The sequence below is a fragment of the Cyrtonyx montezumae genome, unplaced genomic scaffold, assembly GCF_038088225.1.
Source record: "Cyrtonyx montezumae isolate F1298 unplaced genomic scaffold, pur_monq_1.0 scaffold_3, whole genome shotgun sequence".
NCBI lineage: Eukaryota > Metazoa > Chordata > Aves > Galliformes > Odontophoridae > Cyrtonyx > Cyrtonyx montezumae.
The window spans coordinates 560,917-585,796 of NW_027072034.1; the positions used below are offsets into that span (position 1 = coordinate 560,917).

A 24,880-nucleotide genomic window follows, 5' to 3' on the forward strand; every position below is an offset into this window, starting at 1 on the left:
TTAGTGGCATGCTTAAATCCAGTATCCCATTTCAAAAGCCTTAGCGCTTTGACTTACTGTTGCTCGCATCCTTTTATTTCTCTCATTCAACTGGTGCTACCACAGTGACAGAGGCTGAAGGAGGATCCAACAGTCACCGCTCCAAATGCTCCAATCTGTTCCATTCACTAAATATGAGGCAATCTTCGGCGATGTGCTGAGCACTGGCTCCCCTCAGCAGGGCACCTTAACCTGACCGTCAGGCTGGAGCATCTCCCTCTACCTTTCCCTAGAGCTGTGCATCCGAACAGCATGTGCAGGCAGGATGGGAAAGGTAGGATCAATTAACAGTATAGTCGGCAATACCTACCTCAAGCCTTCCTTCCTATCAAATTAGCCAACGTACAGTGAGCTTCCTGCTGTACACGAATGTATCATGTCACCATAGCAACTAAATCAACAAATAGCTGCTGCAGCATCTGCTTCTGGATCATCTAACGTCAGTCAACAGAAGGCTCAGGTTTAAGAGAACAAAGCTTCCAAATATATTCCATTTTATAAGTGCGTTTTTAATTTAGCCTTCTGATTCCCAGATAGGATACACTAGACAGGAACGAGCCAACTTCTGACTGCATCTTTGAATACACGATGCAGCTCATGACTTGCGTGCAAATAAGCCAGAAAGGAAAGGGGAGGGGGGGGGGAAGGGGAGAAGGAGAAGGAGAAAGGATACTACAAAAGAGAATTATAACAAATACAGCAAAGAAATAATCAGTTGGATTTTAATGCACTTGTTCTTAAATACTCTGTTACTCCAACATTGGGCATTTCTATTTGGTGCATTAGGTGGCATGAAAAGGAAAAAGCATGTTTCCCAATTCTACTTTATAATTTCCTATTTACATATATGCCTGCCTTAAGTAATGCAGTAACTAGAAATACCTTTTATTAGGTATTATATTTATGACACTGCAGATGACAAAGATTGTTTTCCTCTATTAATCTCCAATAAAGAATGTAACTGAACTGAAATCATCCAGTATTACTTTCTGACAATTTAACATCTGCCTTTAATCCCAACAGTAGCAGGGGTCCATTGGCATGCTCTCACTTGCAGAAAGACAGCCACGTAGGGGAAAACACTCATCTCTCCTCCCTGTGAGAATTTACTTCAAATACCACACACGGTATAAGCCTGTGCTTATGGTTTAAGTCTTGGTCCCTAAGCAGATGTGGCAGATGAAAGTGTATCTTAACAAGCTGGTACCTGCAGTATGAGAATGTTAGATCACCAGCTAGATGCTGCTTTAGATATAGAACGTTTAAACGTTATTTGGACAGTACTGTCTGAACTTTTATATAAGGAGATTCAGGACATTCAAGCCTACAGCTCAGTTATAAAAAAGAATACTTCCAACAGTCCAACTTCAAATCACATCAAATCACAAATCCCACAATTCATCAGCACAACATCCTTTACCAAGTAAAAGCTTTCTAGGTCAAGATAACAGTTGTCCATACCAAGTATAATTTTATTACTGAAAGCATTTACTTTTAATTTTAAAAGGGGCTGTTTTTTCACATGTGTATGGTCTTCTGTTGTATGGAATATTGCAGCTACTTTGTCTCCCCAGAACATGGTCCAATGAACAGGGAAAAGTAGACACTGAGTCTGGATAACTCTACCACAGTTCTGAAGCTGACATACTGATTTGTGGGTTTGCTGCCCCACCCGCATGGCCCTAAAAGCTACTGATCACAGAACACTGCAGGACTGCAGTGTTGTTATTCATGAGCTGCACATGAATGGCCAGATGGAACCACAGCTGTGGTCCAGCTAAGGTGATGTCAGTCACAGACATAGTACAGTTCAGTTTTCCAAAATATTTTGTCCATATCATTACGCTTATAATGCTAAGGACAGCTCTTTTCCAGAATGAAACCAGTTAACATTTAGAAAACTGATTAAATGGAAAAATGCAAAAGATCTACGTAATATATATTACAGATAATGTACGACTACGTAATAGGAAGGGAAAAAGAAAAATCAAAGTGACATCAGTAATAAAAGCTTTATTAAAACTGTGCCTATGGCCTTCATCAATTCAAAACAACTGAAGAATTTCATGCTTTTCAAGAACATAATTTCCAAGTATTACTCTGTCTTAATGTCATCTTTCACAAGACTGCTCAAAGTCCACCTTCTTTTAGACTTTCCTCTTCCCTGCTTATGTTGGCTAATAATCAACAAAGAGTTCTGAAAATGTCAGGCTGATTTCTGTGCTAGGTCATATTAATTCATGGCAGGTTATGTATACACATCTGTCGTATCTACACAGAAAAGTAATGCTATAATTCTCTCTTAAATCTTGTTTTGTAGTATGAATTAAAGAAAACAGGCTTCTCATCATCCTTTACAAATGTCTTATAGACACTGACCATCATCCAAGGAACATTATGCAATGTTCTTAATAATAAAGTTTTAAAACATTATTTTCCACCAAGTTCATTTGAGCAAATTACAATTTACAGGTTTCACCTTAGCATCTACTAATACTGACTGATAACCTAGAGGGATTGAAACACTCTCTCTATATATGGAGATTAACACTTCCTAAGGAAAAACAGAAAAGATCTGAGTAGTAGAAGTTATTAGCAGATCTTGTTTTCCAGGAATCAGGAGAAAACCCATACAGAATTATGTGGATATTTACTTGATATGTAGCAGTAACAGTTCATGCACTTGGGGTTTAAAACAAAAAGAAAAGGAGAATCAAATTATTTCACGACAGCATGACTTCTCCTTCACTTTCTTGAGGCTACCTTGTCAGCTTGCAAGGCCTATGGATATTTTCAGGGGTGACAGCAAGCAACTGCCATTTTTCTGAAATGCAGCTGACACAAAACCAGCAAGTATTTCACCTTTAACTACTGCTCCAACGTGCTGTCAGCACCACTGCATGCATTATGGCCACTGACTACCCGTAGAAGTAACTGGAAAAAAGGAAGAGACTGCTATATTAATTACTATTCAGTGGAACTAACATTTGAAACCATACTTTTCAGTAAGTCTTTGCTGCTTTTTAACAGTAAAAAATAACTTCACAGGTAGTTGGAAAGACCTGAGAACTGGTGATTTTTCACTTCTTCTGGCTCAGGCCGATTTTGTTTATGAAAAGGTTCTTTAAAATTCTTACTGTACCCATATGTTCCCCCCACACACACTTCTTCCACATGAACAGCAGAGCTGTCTTGATATGAAAGACGAGCTGATCACAGGATGAGAAAGAATAGATGGTTTGGACAGCCAAATCCTTGTTCCAGAAAACCAGAAAGTCTTCTGAGAAGAACCAGTAAGAAGATGAATGTCAAAATCTGCATCTAATTTCACTGACAAACGTGTTCAAGACTTGCTAGTGTCTATGTACAACAGTGTCTTATGTTCCACGTCTCATGTTTTGTTGCTGAGAAATATTTACTTTTTTTTTTTTTTTAATCTACTTTGTTTTGTCTCTTCTGCACTACACAATTCTCACAGCTTGGCTAAGCAAAGTTTTATTTGTCTCATTTACAGCAAACCCAATCTGTTTCATTAGTATAGAAACAGGCTGTGGTTAGACAAAAGTGCACAGAAGACTTGCTACTTAAAATAATCCCACTGTAATATCTTTAAATCATGAAAAAAATAAAAACATGAGAGTAATGAAAATGTTTCAAAGGGTCTGTATAGCACAACAGACAAATATTTGTGTTTCAAAGCTTTAAGGTAATCCTTGTTTACCAGGAATTAGAAGGATATTGCTAGGAGCAGTCACTGAACTCTGGAACTTTCTGAGACATCTGGTTCTGGCCAGAGGTTACAAACATCAATCTCCATAAATAAAAAAGAGAAGATTTGAACCAGATTATTCTTATCTCACCATGGTTTGCTGTTTGTAGTCCACTGAACTTGAGTTTTACAATGCTAAGCAAACCTGAATGAAGTACAGAGCTCATACTGTACAGTAAAGTAGTAGGGGCTAAGCTTCCAGCTAATACTCACAGAACACAGCCAGTCCTCCCAATAGGGACCTTCACAGAATCACAGAACTGTAGGGGTTGGAAGGAATCTCTAGAGATCATCAAGTCCAACTCCCCTGCCAAAGCAGCCCCTAGCCCAGGCTGACGTTCCATGTCTGCTTTATTTTAAATAATCTGAAGTAGAATTAGGGAATAAACTTAAATGAAAGCTGCATCCAGACAGATTAAAAGGTAGAAGACTGCCAGATCAATTTTGGAAAATTAATTTGAGATTCATGTCTGAAGTGAAAGGGACAAACAATTAACATTACTGTTGCTCAAGGAACTACTAAATACTTGAGTATATGTTTAAATGCTTAGAGAATCAAAAAGTTCATGGGTGTTAATAATTCCTTCACTTTGGCTGCAAGCTTTACTATGTAAAGTATTCTATGTCAAATGTGTTATTTGGTGTTCCACTTGGCAAAAAAAACCCTACTTTGGATAATTGCCTACACCCCTAGTCTCTCTCCATCAAGCCGTGAAGGTCTAAATGCAGTGATGATCTTAAAAAGCACAGATATGAAACAAACTAAGTTGTTGTGCCACAATTATAGCATTGCTAGTATTTTTATCCACAAAATACCCAACAATAAACTAAAAAAGAATCCTACAAACATCACAAAAGCTAGCTGAGAAGAGGAAACTGAGGTGAAAAAAAAACAGAAGACATACAAGTGATGACACAAGTCAATGGCATTCTTTACCCAAAACAATTTATTTGTTGGTAATATCTGGACATGTCTGAGAATACGTGCAACCAGTCTGGCATTCACAAGAAGCAATATACAACATTATAAAACAGTCACAATCAACCTTTGAACTAGCAGCTGAATACATTAGTTCAGAAAGGTTATAATGCTACAGTTGATTCTCCCTCTGTAGGAGGGAGTAGAGCCATTGCAGCACTTATCCTGATCTCCTTCAGGTTTCTGAAGTACAAAAAGAGGAGCCAGCAAACAGGAGACACGTTGCATGCCTTACTCTACAACCAAGCAGTTACTCCAGAATCTGGTTACTGGTGGAGAACTTCATCAAGTGCTTGGCAGCTGAGCTCAGCCTGGCTGTGCAGCGCTCCGTAAGTTATACCAAAGGGATTAAATCTCTACATTCTCTACATTTTGACAAAGATTTAGAGTATAAAAGTTACCTGAACAATGACTAGAAACTTGAATTAAAGTAAAAACGCCTTTTAAAAACAATCCTTCTCCTGCTATGCAATTGTAAAATTAAGAGAAAAATGCAAATAAACAAGAGAAAAGAGTGTAGGCATTCATCTTCTAAAGAGTATACAAAATTTTAAAAGTACATTAAGTCATCAGTTTATAAAGCACATGGACAAGAATGAAGTTTTTTATTGCCCAATATTTCCTATGACAGCTTAGTTTGGTGACAAAGGAATAAGTTAAAAGCCTGTAATGTTAAAGAGTGCTATTTAAAGTAGAAATGTTAAATCCAGACTACAAAATGAAGTGGCAGAGGAAAAACTGTACTCTGAAGTTATTAGAAAATGCATTTCACACATACAAAAATAGAATGGCATGGGTCTGATAGCACTTCTGAAGTAGTCTCTTGCAGCACCCCCTCCTTTCTATCTCCCAGAAGTTCTCCCCATACACTCAGCTTTGTGTAGGTCTGGGTATCAATGCATGCCAAAACACTGTGTGACAACATGAAACAATGTTAAGAAAGAAAATGAAGGCTCTGTACTTAATTTGATGAGGTTTGGAAGGCTGAGTCCATACTGATCAAGTGACGGAAACTCCATAACCTATATATATATTTACTATGTGTTTTCTCCTCTACTTTAAAAAAGAAAGGGAAAGAAATTAGAGCCAAAGTCCTTTTCTACTATGATGCGTAAACCAGAATCTACTTCTTCCCATAGGACGTCATTCTGGCTGCTCTATAAAATGTATAATCCCAGAACATGCAGAGGCTTAGATGGACTTTGCCCACTTACAAACTGAGAAACTTTTCTACCACCAGAAGAAACAGGCTTTAGCTAGCAAGGGATGTACTCCAGATGACTTGTTCACAAACAGCGTAATTTTTCATATTTGAAGAATGAATTTCTGTAATTAAAAGTAACTTTGCAAAAGCAGTTACATTTTTGTTTTGCAGAGAGACTACAGTGCCTACCTTATGAGGAACAGATGTAAGCACTGAGGACAACTTTGTAGGTTTTTGACCCCGGTGCTCAGCTCCTGGGGTTCACTTGACATAAAGTGTCCAAAGGAAGGAAGCAGTCACCATGCGTGAGCCTGAACAGGACACCCTTGCAAATCTTGCTGACAGAGGAGCACAGACGCAGGAATTATGCAATAGCCTGCATAGAGGAACTGAGCTACCTCAGTGCTTGTAGCCCCAGGCAGCTTGCACCTACTTACCTCATTAAATAAAGCACTTTATTTAATATAAGCACAGCTCTTTAGTCTCCTTACTAAAACAAGACAGCCATCAGCTTCCAAGACGTGCCTATTTCTACCGATTGGCTGTATTAGCAACCTAGAGTGACTAACACCTGACTTAAAATCCAATTTTCCCATGTCATCCACATCTCCACGTCAGCTTTTGGAGATTCATTCCACAGAGGGAAGCCCTGCTACAAGTATCTTGGGAGGAATCTAACTAAACCAGAGACTAAAAATGATCTAGGATTCACAGCATGCAAATTAAATCAGATATTTAGAGAGAAAGAGGAAGACTATTTAGAGAAGCTTTATGGAACTATTTAATTACATGAGTTTTCCTACTGAATACAAGTAGGAAGGTTGAGAACTACACAGCCTTCCATCTCATTTCTACACTTTCTTTTTATCAGATGGAAAATACTAGAATATATTCAGATGCAAATACAAATTGTGCACTAAGTTCAGTGCTTCTTTTTTCTTGCCAAAAAGCAATACAATATCTGTACATAATTAAACATGAAGATATTTTGAATTCTATCACTTTCTGCTGAGAACAAAGGTCTCTTCTTCAAAATTTAAAGCAAGTTTCAATGCATTTGCAATCAAAGATGCAGCTTAAATGCACAAGAGAAAATTGTGTTCACAAAGGCAAAAAGCAGTCTACATTTATTTAAGACTTCATTCTTCCTGACCAAAAGAATATGAATGATTCAGAGACACAGCAAGGACTTCATAATCCTTGGGCATCAAAACTCACATCCTTACAGCCTTTTAAAAAAAACTCAGGACCAGCTTGTACGGAAAATATGTCTGAGACATTTCATACACAAAACAAGTTTTATTTTGTATTTTCAAGCGATGCTTGCTACACAAAAGTAATAATAAAAACTGCAAGAAATGCAGCTTGACAATCACCTTCTGTACAATGGAACTGCAATATTCTATGCAGAGAAGTGCTAGTGATTCCAGTGGGCATAATTCTGTTGCATTTCAATGCTAAGAAGTCACTGAAGGATGGAAGAATAATTGTCAACTAAGACCAGCTTTAATGAGTCCCTGAAAAAGCTAGACGTATATGCTAATCCAATAGAGCCAAAGGGGAAGTAAAAAAATAAGACAGAAGCAGCCATGCATGTACACTATGAAATCAAAACAAAGATAAAAGGAAGTAAAAGAGCACAATATGGAAAGCCGTGGGAACATTTATAACAGTATATGTTTTTAAACAACATTTAGCACAGACTGTTTTTCTTAGAGGAAAAAGATCATGTAACATATGCAGTTCTAGGCTTGATTTCCAGCAGCAAGGCAAAACCAAAGCAAGCAAGAACTTGATTATGTACCATATGCTTTTCAAAAATAGAAGCATCAGACCTAAAACTGAGGAAAAGCATTTAGTAACCTGATTCAGATCTTTGTTACCTTTCTGCTGTAACTCCACCTATATAATCAGAAAGTCATAAAAGGGAATTTTTAGAAGAACTTGCTTTTATAGCTGTCTATTGCACTGCTGACCAAAGACTTAAAAGATTAATGCCAACTTTAAGATCAAAAGTCTTAATACTCAAACAAATCCATTTTAGAAATACTAACTTGCAGATTTAATGCTAAGTATCTCTTTCAATTCAAAGAATTTGCGCTTAAAATTACATACTGCTTATACAACACACATCCCACATATATTACATATAAAACTAACTATCTAAGGTAAGTGACCAGCTTCACAACCTTTTGGTACCACTTTCTGACTGCATCTCGCTGAGAAATAAAGCTGACTTAAGGTCAAACACTTTGTGTCCCATGCCTCACAAAAAAGGAAACATTTAGCAGGGAACTCAAGAGTGCTGTCTACATTCTTGGTAATGAAAGACACCAGGTTTAGATTGGGATGTCTCTCTGCGACTTATTGGCTTCAGTGGCAAGGTGCAAAGAGGGTCAGAACTGGAGGGCTGCTGCAAACTTCTGTCAGTAATTTATTGTTTTGTCTTGGGTTGAGCACTGGGTACAGTAGGGACTGTCTGAAACAATTTAACTTCTATCTACTATCAGGAAAACAACGTATCTGTTAAAGAAAAATTGACCTTTCCTCCACATTTTCCCCTGTGGTTAACTCATCTCCACCACAAAACTAGGACTATTCTTCATGCCCAACCTCAGCAATAATCAGTAAAGCCTCACTGCAGCAGTCAGCCTTACATGAAAAACCCCAAAGCACTTCTGTCCTCATACAATGCTTTCTTAGTATCAGCTGGTTTTTCCTCAACTTCTCTATACTTATACTATACACCCATCAATATTGCTAAGATTTAAGGAGTACACTATCCATTCACATTAAACACAGCAATACTACAGTGTAAAAGCAGTGCATAATAAAATGAGAGGAGCTAATGGGCTCCAATTCTGCTCTTCAGTTTTGTCCAATGAAACTGATACCAGCTTCTGTGAAACACATCTTGTAAATGGTTTCATTTTAAAATATGGTGGAAAGTTACAGCTTTAACCTAATCAAACACTTCAGCATATGACCTTTCATCTTAACGAGTTCAAATATTTGTACTGCTATTCCAAGTTTAAACTGCTAGCAGAACTTTAAGTACTTGAAACAGATCTTGAAGATATGAACTGTTCTAGAAAAGCACTGAATGGTCTACACCTTTTCTGTAACTCATTTATAGCTCCCACTGAGTTCAATCACATGGCTTTCAACAAGGCACACTGCTGGGTTCTGCACTTGGTTCACAACTCCATGCAATGGCATAGGGTGAGGAAGAATGGCTGGAGAGAAAGTGCCTTACAGAAAAGGACCTCAGGGTGCTTATCACAGCTGGCTGAACGTGAGCTAGCTGAGCACTCAGCTGGTCGAGAAGGCCAATGGCATCTTGGTCTGCATTAGAACTAGTGCTGCCAAAAGAAATAGCAAAAAGCTGGTGAAGGGACTAGAAACAAGAGAACAGCTGAGGTAATTGTGGTTGTTTAGTCTGGAGAAAAGGAAGCTGAGGAGAAACCTCGTCACTCCCTGCAACTATGTGAAAAAAGTTTTAACAAGGAGGGTGTCAGTCTTCCCTACGATGACATGTGACAGGACACAAGGAAACGGCCTCAAGTTGCACCAGGGAAGGTTTAATTTAAACAGCAGAAAGCATTTCTTCACAGAGAAGTGGTCAAGCACTGGAACAGGCTGCCCAGGGAAGCAGCAAAGTTCCCAGCCCTGGAGTTAAGAGCCATGGAAATGTGGCACTGAGGGACACGCTTCAGTGATGGGGTTCCACTACATAAAAAAAGCCAATACTTAGGTTAAAAATATTCTTCAAAACACATGAAAAAGGCCCAATTGCAATGCTCTGTGCTTCAATACACTTACACATACTGCTTTCATCAGCATAACAAAATTATTTGCTGTTTGCATTGTAAGATGCTTGAAAATTATGTCTGCCTGCCTTCCCTGTTGTCAAGCCTTAATTAGGCAACCTTGACAAAGTAAACGGTGCCTTTAATTCTTGATTGTCCATGTTTTAGATACAGAAACCATTTTCTTCTTAACGATGGCTTTTCAATCACCAGACAAAAGGGTTTCCAGTAAAGTTTCTTGCCACTGAAAAAACACATTTGCAAATACTTCATGAGTCACGTATCAGATGGAAAGGAAGGATAGAAAACAAGTCATGACTTCCACTAGTCACTGTGGAACACTCAACAGTAGCAGTGTTAGTTATCACAAAAGGAAGAAAAAATTACTTAACTGATCACTGAAGGGCTGACCAATGCTTGCTGAAAATGGTATTTTTTCCTTTTAATTGAAAAGCACTAGCACTATTTGTTCTTCTTAGGACAACAGTTCTAAGAAGAAACTTCTATTTAGAAAAGGGACACCTACAGTATGTATGATGTTTTTCTTACAAACAACAACTCCCACAACTTCCTTCTTTAATCAAATTATTTGCTTGTTTTTCAGATTTAATCCTGCTTGGTAGAAGAAAAAGAGCCAACATTTTAATGAGAAAGTACCCCCAAAAGAACATTTAGGCATGTATCTGACTCAAAATCCCATGCCATTACAAAGGATGTTTGACAGCACAGTTTGCTAGCCTTATTTTTGGAGAAGGCAGAAGTACTTCAGACTCAACTACTTTTGTAAGGTCATGGCAGTTAGGGGAGGCTCCCTTCCAAGGACTGGAAGAAATCAAAAATCACTGCAATTATTCAAAAGAGGCCCAAGAAGAGGATTGAGGGAGCTACAGGCTGGTTGACACCACCTTAAGCCTTGGAAACATGAGGGAGTAAATCTTCCTTGAAACTATTTCCAAACACATTGTGGATTAAAAAAAAAAAAAGTGAGTGGGGGTACTTTTGATGCAGTCTCACGTAACATCCTCATATTGAAAATGGTGAACTACAATTGGCAGCGTGGTTGACTGAGCACTGGCTGAACTGCCAGCCTCAGCATGTTCCTATCAGCAACTGTCCACCTCAGTGGATGTCATGGGGCAGAATACTGTCTACTACCTTCAGCAAACATCTGGAAGTGCACCATCAGTAAATCTGCAGGTGGTATAAAGTCTGGAGGAGGAGTTAATGGCTGTTGTTAATGGTTGTCATGGGGCAGAATACTGTCTACTACCTTCAGCAAACATCTGGAAGTGCACCATCAGTAAATCTGCAGGTGGTATAAAGTCTGGAGGAGGAGTTAATGGCTGTTCTGCTGGCTAGAGGGACCTCAACAGGCAAATGAAATGGACCAGCAGGCATCTTCAAGATCAGCAGAGGGAAACAAAGTCGCACCCCTGGAGAAGAACAATCCCATGCAACAGTACACACCATGGCTGGAAAGTGGCTTTACAAAAACAGACCTAAAGTTCCAGGTGGACAAGCTGAATGTGAGCCAGCAATGCACCCTCATAGCAAAGAAGGTCAACAGCCTCCTGCGCTGCATGAAGTAGAACAGTGCCAGCAGGCCAAAGGAGATGACCTTTCCCTCAGCCAGCAGCAGAGAAATCTGGAGTAGTAGGCCTCAGTATGAGGCCTCCTTAGTATCAGAGAGACACAGATACATTGGAGAGTCCAGCAGGCAGCTATGAAGATGCTGAAAGAACTGCAGCATTTGATGTGGGAGGAGAGACAGAACTGGAAACATTCAGCCTGCAGAAGGTTTGGGAGGGTATGTTATTATCAATGTACATGAATACCTGAGAGTAGAATGGAATAAACAAAACAGAGCCTGAGTCTTCTTAATGGCACCAGTGGAAAGACAGAAGATAATGAGCACAAATTAAAATAAGAAATTCTAATGAAGCATAAGAAATTATTTCACTCTAAGGGTGGTTGAATACTGTGAAATACACTCCCAACTTGACATGGTCCTGGGTGACTTGCTCTAATACATTGCTTTGAGTAGGGAAGGTTTGACTACATGACCTACAGAGATTCTTCCCAACATCAAGTAATCTGCTACACATCTATAAGAAGTTTTAAACAATAGTAGGAAAGAGTATTTACATTTGGTAAAGAAGATAAATGGTGGAATGCTCAATTTTACATATGCATGTTTTGTTCCCTTTTGTTTGCAAGGCTTCAAAATTAAACTTCACAAGGCAGAACATGCAAGAAAACAGTAACATTCATTTCTTTGCCATGTTATACAGTAATATTTTTCAAATTCAGAATTTGAAAGCAGAACTGGGAGAAAGCAGTCTGAGTATTGCCTCTTTCTTTTTTCTGGAATGTTCTGCCTGTCCATTTAATAAGTGAGATTTCCCAACTCTGTATTTGAGCTTATTCTACAACACAAAGATCTCACTGCAGCCCAAATCCACTTTCATGAACTGTTACAATTGCTGCTCCAATCTCATTTTAGATTTCTTTCTTATTTTTACCCTACAAAACAGTTCCTCTTTATGATAACTAAAGATCAAACATAGGACCAGCAGACTCTTGTCATCACAGGCAGTGATCTCCCAGTCTGTTCAGATGTTCCATGACACCTAGTTCTTCACCACTTTTCCTCCATTAGAAGCTGTTCCAGAATCAACCTTCTCTGGGCCTACAATATTCTTCTGAAGATGGGCAGAACTTCTCTTTTAAATACATAAATGCAGTTTATCTTTGGAGCTGACCCTTCTAAAGCATTACAAAAGTGCAAGCGTGTTTTTCCTAGCCATTAGCTTGACTGTTTTTGCCTAACAGAACATGTGAATAAGTGTGCAGGTCCCACCATTCACGATGCTCAGTTTTAAGGAAGACAGTCACTTTTAGAGGCCAAAGTTGTTAGCACGTGTCTGAGCTAATAAGCTCTAACAGGGCAAAGCTTAGCAATCTCAACGAGGTCATGTGATAATGCAAATATGCAGCCTCTAAATTAAGACTTGAGCATGGTTCAACAGCTTGGCAGCTGTCTAGTCCTGCATTTCTATAAAAACATTCTTTCAGAAGACAGCTTTTCCGCTTTGTACTCCTAACAAACATCTTATCTGCACTAGTTCCATCTTCACCTCAATCCCTCAGATACATTCACAACCAGAACTGCACAAAAACATCCAATATGAAGATTTTCTTAGGGTCAATATCAATGATACTCTTGAAAAAAAGGTGGGAAAAAGAACCAACCAAACAAAAAGAAATGGAAGTTTTCTTACCTGTTGTGCTCCATCCCCGCTAACAATAGGGGAAGTCAGAAGAGGGATTTCACTACTTATAATTGAACTGGTATCCAGTAGTGGTGGGTGTTCTGCCATCATCGACGGTACACAAATTCACAAGATCACCTGCAAAGAAAAAGTTACCCAAATGGTTAAACTATACACATCTCTCAAGAGATATGTAACAGTCGCATGTAAGATTCGGTTTTTTTTTTTGCTTTTTTTTTTTTTTTAATTACGAAGTTGTACACACCTAAAAACTATGCTTCCACAACACTTCAGCAAGCACTTGAAGAAGATGCCTCAGTAAGAAGAGCCGTACTTACACAGAGGGTAGGTTTAGACCCCCTCTAGCGGCTGAACCTTAGAAAATCCATCGCAGTTTTTGTGATAAGAAACCAGATTTTTTTTAACCTTTGATAACAAGATTTTTGTCCAAATTTGAATGGCACTACTGAAAAAATGCCTACTGGAAAGATATGAAAACAAAGCAGTTGCCTTAGAGCTTAGGTATACAGTATGTTTGTATGTATCAAATTGGTATCAGTTGATATCCACAACCAGGGACAGCATCGGTACTACTTTTTTCTTCTTATTCCCCAACCAACCTCTTCCATCAAAAGAGACAGTTATTCTAGGCAGAACTGAAAAGTCTAAGTGAAGTGAATGAAGTCTTATGTGCAATCTTAATACCTGTAATTCTAAAAAATAAATGAACCCTGGAATTGAAGCAGCATTGTTGACAGCCAGTAGGCAGCCCTTTGGTAACTTTACTAGCAGCTAGAACTGCGAGAAAAACAAACGGAAGCAAGAGGTCCATGAAAGCAGGGACCCATTTCAACTCTGATCAGTGCCAAGTAACAGCAGTAGAAGGAAAATCCAGCTAAGTGTCCTTATCTGAGACATTAACCAGCCATAAAAAAAAAAAAGGGGCTTACGTATTGGTGTGGTATGAGGAATTAAGACAAGAAAAAGATGAAGATTACAGTTTTCCATTCAGGAAATGTGAGTCTAAGTAGAATTACAGAAGCAGTTCATTAATTAAAAAAACAAAACAAAACAAAACCACACCGAGTTACACTGGTTTAGTGTACTCTTCTCAACTCTATCCCACTAGACACTTAGTTTTTGAAATAAAAGAAGAAAAAAAAAGATTAACAATAATTAAGGATCTGAGATTTCTTAACAAAACAAAGACAGATGGAAAAAAAAATCACTAGAGGCAAACTGAACATCCAGAATTCCCATAAGTCAATTACATTTTCCATCTTGAAAACAGTGCTTAGCATCAAATTTATACGTAAACATTGAGCTGGGAAAAAGCTTACACAATTTCTAAGGCAGAACTGCCTCCCTCCATCAGTACTTACTGTAGCCTGGTAAAACAGTTTAGGTACAATTTTAAAAGGTACACAGTCCAACAGAAAGTAAGATTGCTTGAGATCATCTGGCTAAAGAAACTCTTCTAAACGCTTCTAAAGTTCTAACACCAATTCACTACCTGATCTCTGAGCTGTTTACTAGTTACAGCATATAACTTGCTTTAAAATGAAAAGTACTTGACAAAATTCAAGGGACAGAACCAGCTGAATAACTCCAGTAGGATGTTCTAAAAGTGTTATTTGACTGATTCAAAGAGCTGTTGTGACAGTTTCCTGTGCAGGAGTGTCTCAAACAATTTCCACCCCAGCTATACATACACAGTGTGGTTTGGCTGCTTCCATGCTGAAGGTTGTCTTATAAAATTATGAACATGGGAGAAAAAATAAATAAAGCCTTCTGAAATGATTTTAGGCGTTTCACCTTCTTTCTTTCTATATTCTGAAGACTAAAGTTTGGGAAAAAAATAAATCTCTCTAGGTTACAAGCCTTTGGAAGCTAACTGATTATTTAAGAATTCACTACCACTTAGGCCAAGCTATATCATAAAAACACTGAATCACCAAGGTTGGAAAAGACCATTCAAGATCATCCAAGTCCAACTGTTCACCTACCACCTCACTAAACCACATCCCTTAGTACACCATCTAAGCATTTATAGCTGCTGAACCAGACCAATTAGTCTCCCAAGACATGAGGAGAGTTTCCTATTCCCATCTTTCTTTAAAAGCCTTCCCATTCATGAAAAAAAAACCCTCCAGGCTGCCATCAGTCCCCAGAGCTCGTGCAGGTGGCAGAGAGCTGATGAGAGTTACTTGTATCATCTTTCAAGCTAGCAGGTTTGAAGGTAAGCTTCCCAGGATAATATCCAATGACCATTTAATGTAAAATGAACACACAATCTGGAAGCAGGGGTTAGAATTAAGACATATCCTTTCTCCCATGGTAGCTACAAACAAGCTTGCTCCTGTGCCATCTCTTAATCTCGCAGGTACAGAACTAGCTATAGCATCAGAGACAAATTAATTACAATACTCCAGACTGTAATACAACACACTTTTGGTCTACACAGACACAGATCTCCCCAGGTTTAATTTGAATCAAGCTCATTTTTCCTGAGCCACCCTGCTAATGACCAGCCTCTTAGGTAAAAGAGCACTGGCTTCCTTTATCACACAAAGATTTTTGCTGGAATTTGTAACTTGTGATGCATTTGGTACTTGCAGCATTTACTGGGCATAGATCAGAACACGCCCATCAAATTGGACACCAGTGATAATTAAACATAACCCAAACCAACTCAAATATGACTCCCATGATCACTTTTTCAGCTCTTCCAACACGGGAACAGCTCTGGACATATCTAGCATTTGTACTAAGATTCATTCATTATCTTTTTCCACAAGCTCTTATAAATGTGATTTACAAGAAACTGAAGCTCCTAACAGGCACCTGAGAAATTAGGTTGATTGCACACAACTTCAGCACTTTAACTGGAACACAGCTAAGTTCCATGTTGGATCTGAGGATTTGATTTATTCTAGAGATGAAGCACTGCTGCTCATCAATAAGCCCTGACAGGAGGTACCGAGCATAGTGTTATTCCTGACGTCCTTTACAACAATAATAGAAGTGCTACCTGTCAGGCCGTGTAATCAATCTAGGGAAAGAAGTAAATCAATGCCTTCTTGACAATACAATATTAGATTTCTTTGCAATGCCATAGGCCAATGCCTCACACAAATGTGGACCAATGCTACATGTGTCAAAAAAGCTTCTCCCCACCAGCAGTTAAGAGGCACCAACCTGCAGACACTGGCATTCACTGCCACAGGTGTCAGTGAGATGTGGTACGTCCACCACCCGCAGGTGCTTTCCCTCTGGCAATGAGAACAAGGACTGACAAATTTGTGAAGGCAGAAATAATGTGTAGCAGAAGATGTCATATAAAACAGAAAAGGTTGGCACCAAAATAATAAAAGTTCAGTAAACCTACCTTGGATAAAAATACAATTATATATATTTGACGTAAAGGTATCAAATGGGCGCAGGATTTATATCAACAGAACCAGCTACCTTGCACTCAGTCAGAAGAAGAAATCTATCCAGAGTTTTGACAAAAGACTTCCATATAACCTGAGTCCTGAGAAAATCTCAGAGATCTGCAAGAAAACCAGAAGCCTTAAAATAAATACTTGACTGTAAAAGGGCAAATGGGACAACCTACTCATGCCAGCCAACAGCTATCTGTGACCAAACAGGTTCACAGTCGACTCCACGTATTACTTGTGAAGAATTTAAAAGACAAGCACAATCAGTGAAAAGATCTTATCCAATTAATTTGATAAGAATCTCCTGGTGGAACGCTCCTGACAAAGGTTCTGATAAGATCACTGCTATAACAATCAGACCATTTTTGCCATTGCACATTTTTCCTCAAAAATTTGGAATGACAGCTGTCAAAAACATTAATGGTGAATGTAGCATTACAGAGCAGGTGAGTTTCAAACAAGATGAGAAGGATTAGTTCTAGGCTTCTCATTGTAGATGTTTTTAACTTGATTCTCAGGAAAAAAATGAAAAGGAAGTCAGAAGGAAGTCTGGAAATGACAAACCATAACAGTGATAAAAGACTTAGTCATTTTACTATACTAAAATAGCATGAATACTTAAAAATATATATTTTTTAAAAGCTAGGCATAACAAAAGGTTTTAAATACATAAAGGTAAAGCCATTCTTTCTAGAAAGAAAGATTAACTAAATCCTGTGAGGGGCTGATTCTTAGGAGGACAATATAATAGAAGCGGACAGCCAGAAAAGCACAAGCTCCCCCAAAAACTGTTACTGAGTTACACCTACAAGAGAACCTCATTTCACAACAAGGACAATATTTTTCCTGCCTCTGGGTGCAAATAAATTGGAGCTCTACTGTAACAGTTTAACAAGCTTTGTCTCCAACACCCTCACTTTAAATTGTTGGTATTTGTTCAAAAGAATACTGAGTGACTGAGACTTCTAGACAATATTGTTCCATGTTGAAAGTACTCCTGGAGTTTGGATACTCGGACTAATAGCACCACAAGGTCTGCTTCTGCGGATCTGGATGCAGCAACTGAAAAAGTTACCCTCCTGCACCAATAATCCACCTTCAGGTGAATAAGAGTAGAGAATGTATATGCCCTGGCACAGACCAACACAGGCAAACTAGCTGGAACACATTACCAAGTATGCGCATACCAACATTTTCACCTTACTGTGGGTAAAACTGCTCCTGCTGCTCTTGGATCATAGAGCTGTTTTTTGTCTTCACCTGGTTTCCTAATGCACTCAGAATTTGAGGTCTTGAGGAAGAGAAGCAGCTTGCACTAGGACAACAGATGAGTTCACTAGTCTTGTCAAGACAACTGAAAGCTAACAGAGTAGAGGAGGGGGGTAAAGCAAAGTGAGACAAATCTAACGATTTATGGCCAACTAACTGCACCGTGCTAGTAGTTTAAAAAGGACCAGAAAAGCAAGACACCTTAGATGAATAGACAGATAAAGCTGTTGCTATGCACAGAAGCAGCTGAGACGACTTCCTGCTAGTAGCCCCTTAAAGGCACAGTTATTTAGGAATACAGACCAGCTCATGCACAGCATTCACTGCTGCACGAACAACTTTTTTTTTTGTCTTAGTACTAAACATTCTTAGCAGTAGACATTCAAAGTGCAGTGCAGGATTCCTTCAGAGTCAACACTGAGGCTGTTGTAGCATTCAAAGAAGATGTTATCTTTCCTGAGTTTGCTACCAAGCAGGATAGGTTAACGCTTTGTATAAGACTTTAGCACTAAACCACCCATCCCTACTACCACAAATTGAACTGCTATTCATTATCCTTATCTCATGAAGACTTTCAAGGTAAGTTTTCTGAAGGCTACCAAAGCTGAAACAATGTGAAAACACCTAAGCTTCCTACATATCACTTGCTTAGAGACTCCAAGGGTGATGCCTGAGGAACCATTAAGGAATCTCAATTGTAATAACAAGCCAGAAGGCCAGGTGACATTAAGGCTCAAAGGAGTTCCCTCAATAGTTCAGTACGCAAATATACATTCCTAAACTAAAACGACAATTGAACTGAATCCTTAAATACCTTCAGATTTGCTCCTTAAACATCTATATTCCTCTCAGATATATACAACTCTGACTACTACTCATTCACTTGTTCATTAAGGGTTAAGGAACACTGCAAGGCTGAGATCACTGGGCAGTGCATTTCCTTTGCAATAAAAAGGCTCAGCCTTTCCATCCCCAAGAGTCCAGCAGCTGATCTTAATGACAGCCTCTGAAAACACATCAGCATTAAATCAGCTGGATCACCAAGGTAAAAGAACATGAGTCAGCAGCACGCATTCTCGTAGCAACACGGGCTGGCAGCACATTGGGCTGCATTAGCAGAAGCACAGGGAGGGTGCTCATTCCCAGCCAGTCAGCACTTACAAGGCAGCATCTGGAGTACCACATCCAGCTTTGCTTTTCCCAGCCACCTCCTCAGTATGAGAGAGGTGCCCCAAAGACAAACAGGCTTAAGCAAATAACAGCCTGGGAAAAGCTATGAAAAATGGTCACCAACCTGCTGGATTCCCCTACCTACATGGTGCCAAAGGAGAGCTCAAACCAAACTCTTCCTGGCAGCACACAACAGAAGGGGAAAAAGTGATATATTTTATTATTTTATTATTAGTACTGTAGTACACGTGTATAATTTTAAAATAAACATACAGACATTTGGGGCACATATTAAGAAAAAAAACCAACACAAAACCACAATCAAAATGTTTGGGGATCACTCCTGTAGAAGGTCGAAACCTGACCACACAAGGTCTTGATGAGCTGCAGTAAGCAGTCTCTGACAGTGCCTTCTGGAGCAGCAGCCTTCTCTAAACACCAAAGGATTAGTCAATCAATGCGTACCATGCTATGCTAAAGTTATGCAGCTTTCAGTAGACCAGAACCCGGAGAGCTACCTTCCACACTGGTTTCTCTTGTGCATAATGCTTTTCCTGAGTTTGTCATTTACAGCATGCTTCTTCTCTACCTCCTTACTTAATACCACAACATTCACAGCAACTTAATACTCTGATACTCTAATGCCATCAAATCTGGTGACCAACAGATGTGTTTATTATCGCAGACACTGCATACAAGGGCCTTAATGCTTCAGGACACGAGGACAGGAGGTGAGCAGTGAGAAGACCAAAGCATGCAACACAGAAAGGGTACAGTATAAGGAGCAGGCTCAATGAAATCAACACTAAATGTTTCCAAATAGCGTGCTATATTAAACTACAAGTGACAATAATGGTTCCATTCCAAGATTTCTCTGTCAGTAGAGCAGTTTCATACGTGCTGCAGCCTGCATCATGTAACGGCTGCCAAACACGAGTCTGCCATGAGGTGTTTTCTCAGTGGGTCTCAGCAGACAGGTGTGCATTCCTTCCTCACCTGGCTCTTCCTGAAGCTCTGCTCCTAGGAACCATGGACACAGCATCCTCAGAGGCCCAGGCAACTTCCAGTAAGGAGGAAAAGCTGCTCTGCACAGGAGATAACTCCTCCTAGGCTTTGTCTAAGGCCAAGGACCTTAAGATAATCAAAATGACTGTAAAATCATCATACAGTTGCAGCACAAGAAATGCCCTATCTTGCCTTCCCCAGCATGGACACAAAAGTTCCCTTAAAGTGGGCATCTTGGCAAACAGCTAAAATAATAAAGCCCTGTTACTTAAGATTAGAGCCTTACATCTGAGTGACTCTTTTCAAGAAGATGAGAGCTACTATTTAAACTTTTTCAGTGCTTTACACATTTATAAATACTCACCATGACCATTCTTTGATGGCTCCTGAGAGATAAATTTATTATTTCCTACAGGCCTCCTGCCTGCCAACTTGAAATTTGTAAGAATTACTACCAAGATTCCTCCCAAACTTTCAAATCAGCCAACCTGCTGAGAGGTCCTCAGACAGGGCTGACATGTACAAGGGCCTAGCATGTACAAACAAGCTGAAATGGACGATATTCTGAAAACAAAACACACTGCTGTATCCTTGCGTTGAAGAGGAAAGAACAAAGTGTACGTGACAGATGTTACTCATGTCACTTAATGCACTGCTGGAAAAAGCTGAGGGATTGTGCTCATAAAGAATTTTTCAAATATAATTACCCAGTGATCCATAAGGTTGCACCTGAGCTATTAAAGCTAAAAACAAAAACTGAATTCTCTTCAGCTTGTCTTATAAAACTCACAAGCTAGCAGAATGGCTTGTTCAAACTCCCCTCTCCCCTCACCCCCCCCCCCCCCCCACATTTACCATATTTAGGTGTGGCAATAACAGTATAGCAGCTTTTGTGCTTTTCAAATGTGAACCAATTTTTCTAAATTAACATTCAATTTATTTAAAATATGTGCTTTGCTTTTTCAGGTCTACCTATTTTAGAAAAGCAATTCCTGGAAAACTCTACCAAAATGTTTTGTAACAGAACAAAGAGAATTGTTATTTTTTGTCAGAGGAAAAGTGCTTTGTGGAACACGTCTATTTCACTGTAATTTGACAATCTCCTTTTATGTGATGTGAAACAAATGGTTATTCCCTTTAGACTTGGTGTTTAAAATGCCACCGCTGCAAACAGGCAGATATATTAAAAATATAAGAAGTGTGCTTTTGTAAAGTGAATCAACAGCAACAAACCGACAAAAGTAGAAACTGCAGATCACAACAGTTGAGAATGAAGATGCATTGCAAAGCATTTTAATATACAATGCAATTCCCTAAAGAAAAAAGAAAAGAATCCATAGCCTCTACTATGTGTAAGAAAATACTTAAACCATAGCTCTCAAGTAGCGTCACACACATTCACTAAGTACAGTTTTCAAAGAAATCCCAGGAACCAAACACACATCTCTGTTTCTCCTGTAACTGCAGGGACATGAATGCTAGAAGTTGTACAATGAGCACAAAACAATTATGGTGAAAATACCAATTTGTGAGCAACCGTGAGTTACACTGGAACAGCCAGAACTGCTTCCGACACCTTCCTCATAGCCAATGTCCACTCTTCCCAACACACAAATAGCCACAACAACTGCAAAGCTTTTGCACTGTGGGAGCCAAGTGTATTATAATAAATCAATACCTGCATCAGGTTGACTTCATACTGCAGGTTGTGAACGGTAATGATTTAGGAGCAGCCTGAAGTGCAGTTCATGCATTCACGTCATGGGTACTATAACCTATATGAGAATGCACAGTAGATAATTGGAAACACTCCAGCTGTTCAAGTTTAATGCATTTCTATTTATGAGCCAGCAATTTTTGAACCTCAGCCAAAGAGGGTAGGCTCTTATTAACAGCTAATGTAAGAAACCAAACTTCTGAAGGTGAGGACCGCATAGTGAAGAACTAAATACTGATAAATCAGTCTTCTGGAAAGGGACAATATGCTCATGGATGCTTACACTTCTCATCTGGCCTGGCACTTAAACTGTAAAATCCTTGATTGTATGTATCACCATCAAGGCAGTAGAGACTACCTGAAAACACCACATTATGGTTTTTAATGTCACTATTACTAGATTGTTAATAAACCATCTACAGCCCACAATCCGGATGAAGTACACATAACTTGAAGTGATTGCATAAAAAGAGTTCAGTACTTTCCAACAATTTGCCCCTCCTTCGTACACCGTCAGAGAAGAGAAGCCAAAACTGGTTGTGTAACTTCTGGGAAGCGGTAACTGCAACCACATAACAAATCAGGGGATTAATCTGCTCATTACATTGAGATCTATTTTGATAGCGTGCACTTTAAATCAATGAGTGAATTGTCAGCACCACAGTGCAAGCCTAACACTAGCCCTTACCAGGCACATCAACGTGATTCAGTCACACCTTGCTTGGGAGCTACAGGACGGCCTCCTGGTCTTGCAGGAGATTAAGTACTCTTGGGAAGGAGTCTTAAAAGGAGACTGAACTGCATGGCATCCTCTCTACACAAATTAACAAAGATAAACAATGCAGTTCAACTTTACACCACATTAACCTAAACCACAGGGCTGCTTTGTTCTACCTTCCTCTTGATTCTCAAGAACTTCTTTAAACTCTCCTAATTTTACTTTTATACCAGCTAAATTAGGTTCTCCTATGGTTCTGCCAGGACTGGATTTCCTTCAGTTTATTTTCTGATGATCAAAAGGGTTGAAAAACATCTTGGCCTTTCCCAGTTAACCATTTCTCTTGCCTACATTTCTGCTTCAGAACATTTTTAGAGAAAACAAGCCTGTTCAGTGGCAAGAACGAAGCTACTTTCCCATTTGTTATCCCTCTTTCTGGCAGCTACATGTAATAAGGACAAAGTTTTTGTATAATCCCTTCAAGACAAACTAAAAAAAAAAAAAAAGCATTTCTTTTATTAATGCGCTGTAAGTGGTCAGCAAGACAAATTTATTGCAGAGACAGCTGCTGGTCTTGGAGCTACAAAGAGTGCACGATTCAAGAACAACAAGCAGCTCTTAAAGAATTCTTACGAAACAGCCTTTTCCTGCTTGTTCTCAAAGATGAAAACTACGCTTCCAAAACACAGGCGAACATAGGATCAATGAGGCTACAAATCTTCTAATTTAAAAAATAGGTCTCTGCTTCCATAGGAACGGGGTAATAGCACAGAACAGGACAAGACAAGCATGTGGAACTACTTTCCAAAAGAAATACACTCTAACAAACATGCTTGAGTCTTAAAAGCACACCTTTCAGACATATTTTTTAGGAAAACTTTTAGCTGCTAGCTAGTACTGGCTGCTCCCACCTGCACTGCCATGAGCAGCTGGCTAGCAACACAGCAAGTTAAACTGGAGGACAGACATAGCTTCAAGATATTCTTCAAAACTTGGTCAGTTTTAAGCTAGATCAGTTTCCTGATCCATTTTACTGTGCAGACATAGAAATGCCTGCCAAATACAGGAATAAGTGGTCAAAAATCAAGTGTTTCTTTTAACATCAAGGCACAGTACTTACAAATGCAACAGAAAAAAAAAAAAAAAAAGCCCATAAGCAGCCAACCTGGCAGGTGCTTCACTTCCCTAATAGTAACACAGGCAGACCAACAGCATCTCAAAGTGAAGACAACTCTTCAAGTTAAACCTGCAACTGATGCCAGAGTTCCCCAACAACATAGAAGTTTCTGTAGTTATAGAAGGGAAAGACCAGCAAAGCAAGAGCAGTGCAACTATGACTAATTGTAAACAGTCAGTACTTCACAGCTCCTTTCAGTCTTCCTTTCCTAGCAGCCTCTTGCAGCTTGCATTTACTCTTACTGTAGAAATCCCCTAACAGCTCATTAATAGCTACACTGAAGTATTAGCAAATAGAGCCATGGTTCACTCTCATTGCCAGGACACTGCAGGTCACCTGTTACTGCTTTGGAACTTCTTATGCTTCTACACATACCATTTTTACCTTACAGATCAGCTTTCTGTTACAGGCAAATTTCTGATCACAGGTACTAGACTGCAGCCACCACTACAGTTTGCTTCCCTGCCCCATAATGAAGCTAATCCATCTCAGTTTCCTTCTGTCAATTCACTGAGTACATAAAGTTTCTCCACTCAAAAGAATGAACACTGAAGAATGAAACCTTGCAGTCTGAAAACTGTCAAGCTGGAGAAGAAGCATTTATTTTGCAATCAAAGGAGTAAGATATGGTATTAGCTATGGGAAAGAGAGCAGCTTGACCATACTCCATGCATGTAGGATCTTACACTACGTACAGTATGTTCTTTGTTTACAACAGGCATTGTATTTGCACACTGGGAAAACTCAACAGCATTTACAAGGAAGTATTTACATATGAAAACTATGCTGTTGTTTGGGTTTTTTGGTTTTTTTTTTTTTACTTTATAGTAGATGTAAATATTTGTGAAGCTCATTTTCACCTCAAGTTTTTCAAGATCAAAAGGCATTAAGAACTGAGCTTCAAAGTTCTAAACGCAACCCATGTATAAAAATCAAAGCACAATCACAAAGAACTGCCATACAAAAAGTTTAGTTAGCATTCTTGTGCCTTTCACTCCCAGATACCTGAATCATGTTGATATTCACAGCTGTCACAGTACAAATCCTTGAGGACCTTGTCACTTTTCACACACACTGTATTTCCCAGACTTCGATCAGAAGGGTTGTTTTTCTATTTGTTGGTTGTTTGTTTTTCTTATATATATTCTGCACTCCTGTTTAACCATTATTTCAAACTCCTGTTGGGATTGTGTTGGGCACAGGAGGTACCAAGCTGAAAGACAAGGTATCAGTGTTAAACCACAGTTGAGTTTGACTGACAAAGTTGTCTGTGGAAGAGTACAACCATAGGGTCCTGTATGTCTGCTTG

General features: G+C 39.1%; 1 protein-coding gene across 5 annotated transcripts in view; it reads right to left on the reverse strand.

Moving 5' to 3' along the window:
- FNDC3A (fibronectin type III domain containing 3A) overlaps positions 1-24,880 on the reverse strand; it is a 106,641-nt gene that overhangs the window by 77,853 nt on the left and 3,908 nt on the right. For 4 of the 5 annotated variants that reach the window (XM_065743923.1, XM_065743919.1, XM_065743921.1 and 1 more), the window contains exon 2: positions 13,082-13,210. In XM_065743923.1, coding sequence (XP_065599995.1) covers positions 13,082-13,183 — 102 coding nt within the window. In that variant the 5' untranslated portion in view covers positions 13,184-13,210. Of the gene's footprint in view, positions 1-13,081; positions 13,283-24,880 lie in introns of those variants that run through there. The other variant, XM_065743920.1, reaches the window with a different exon arrangement.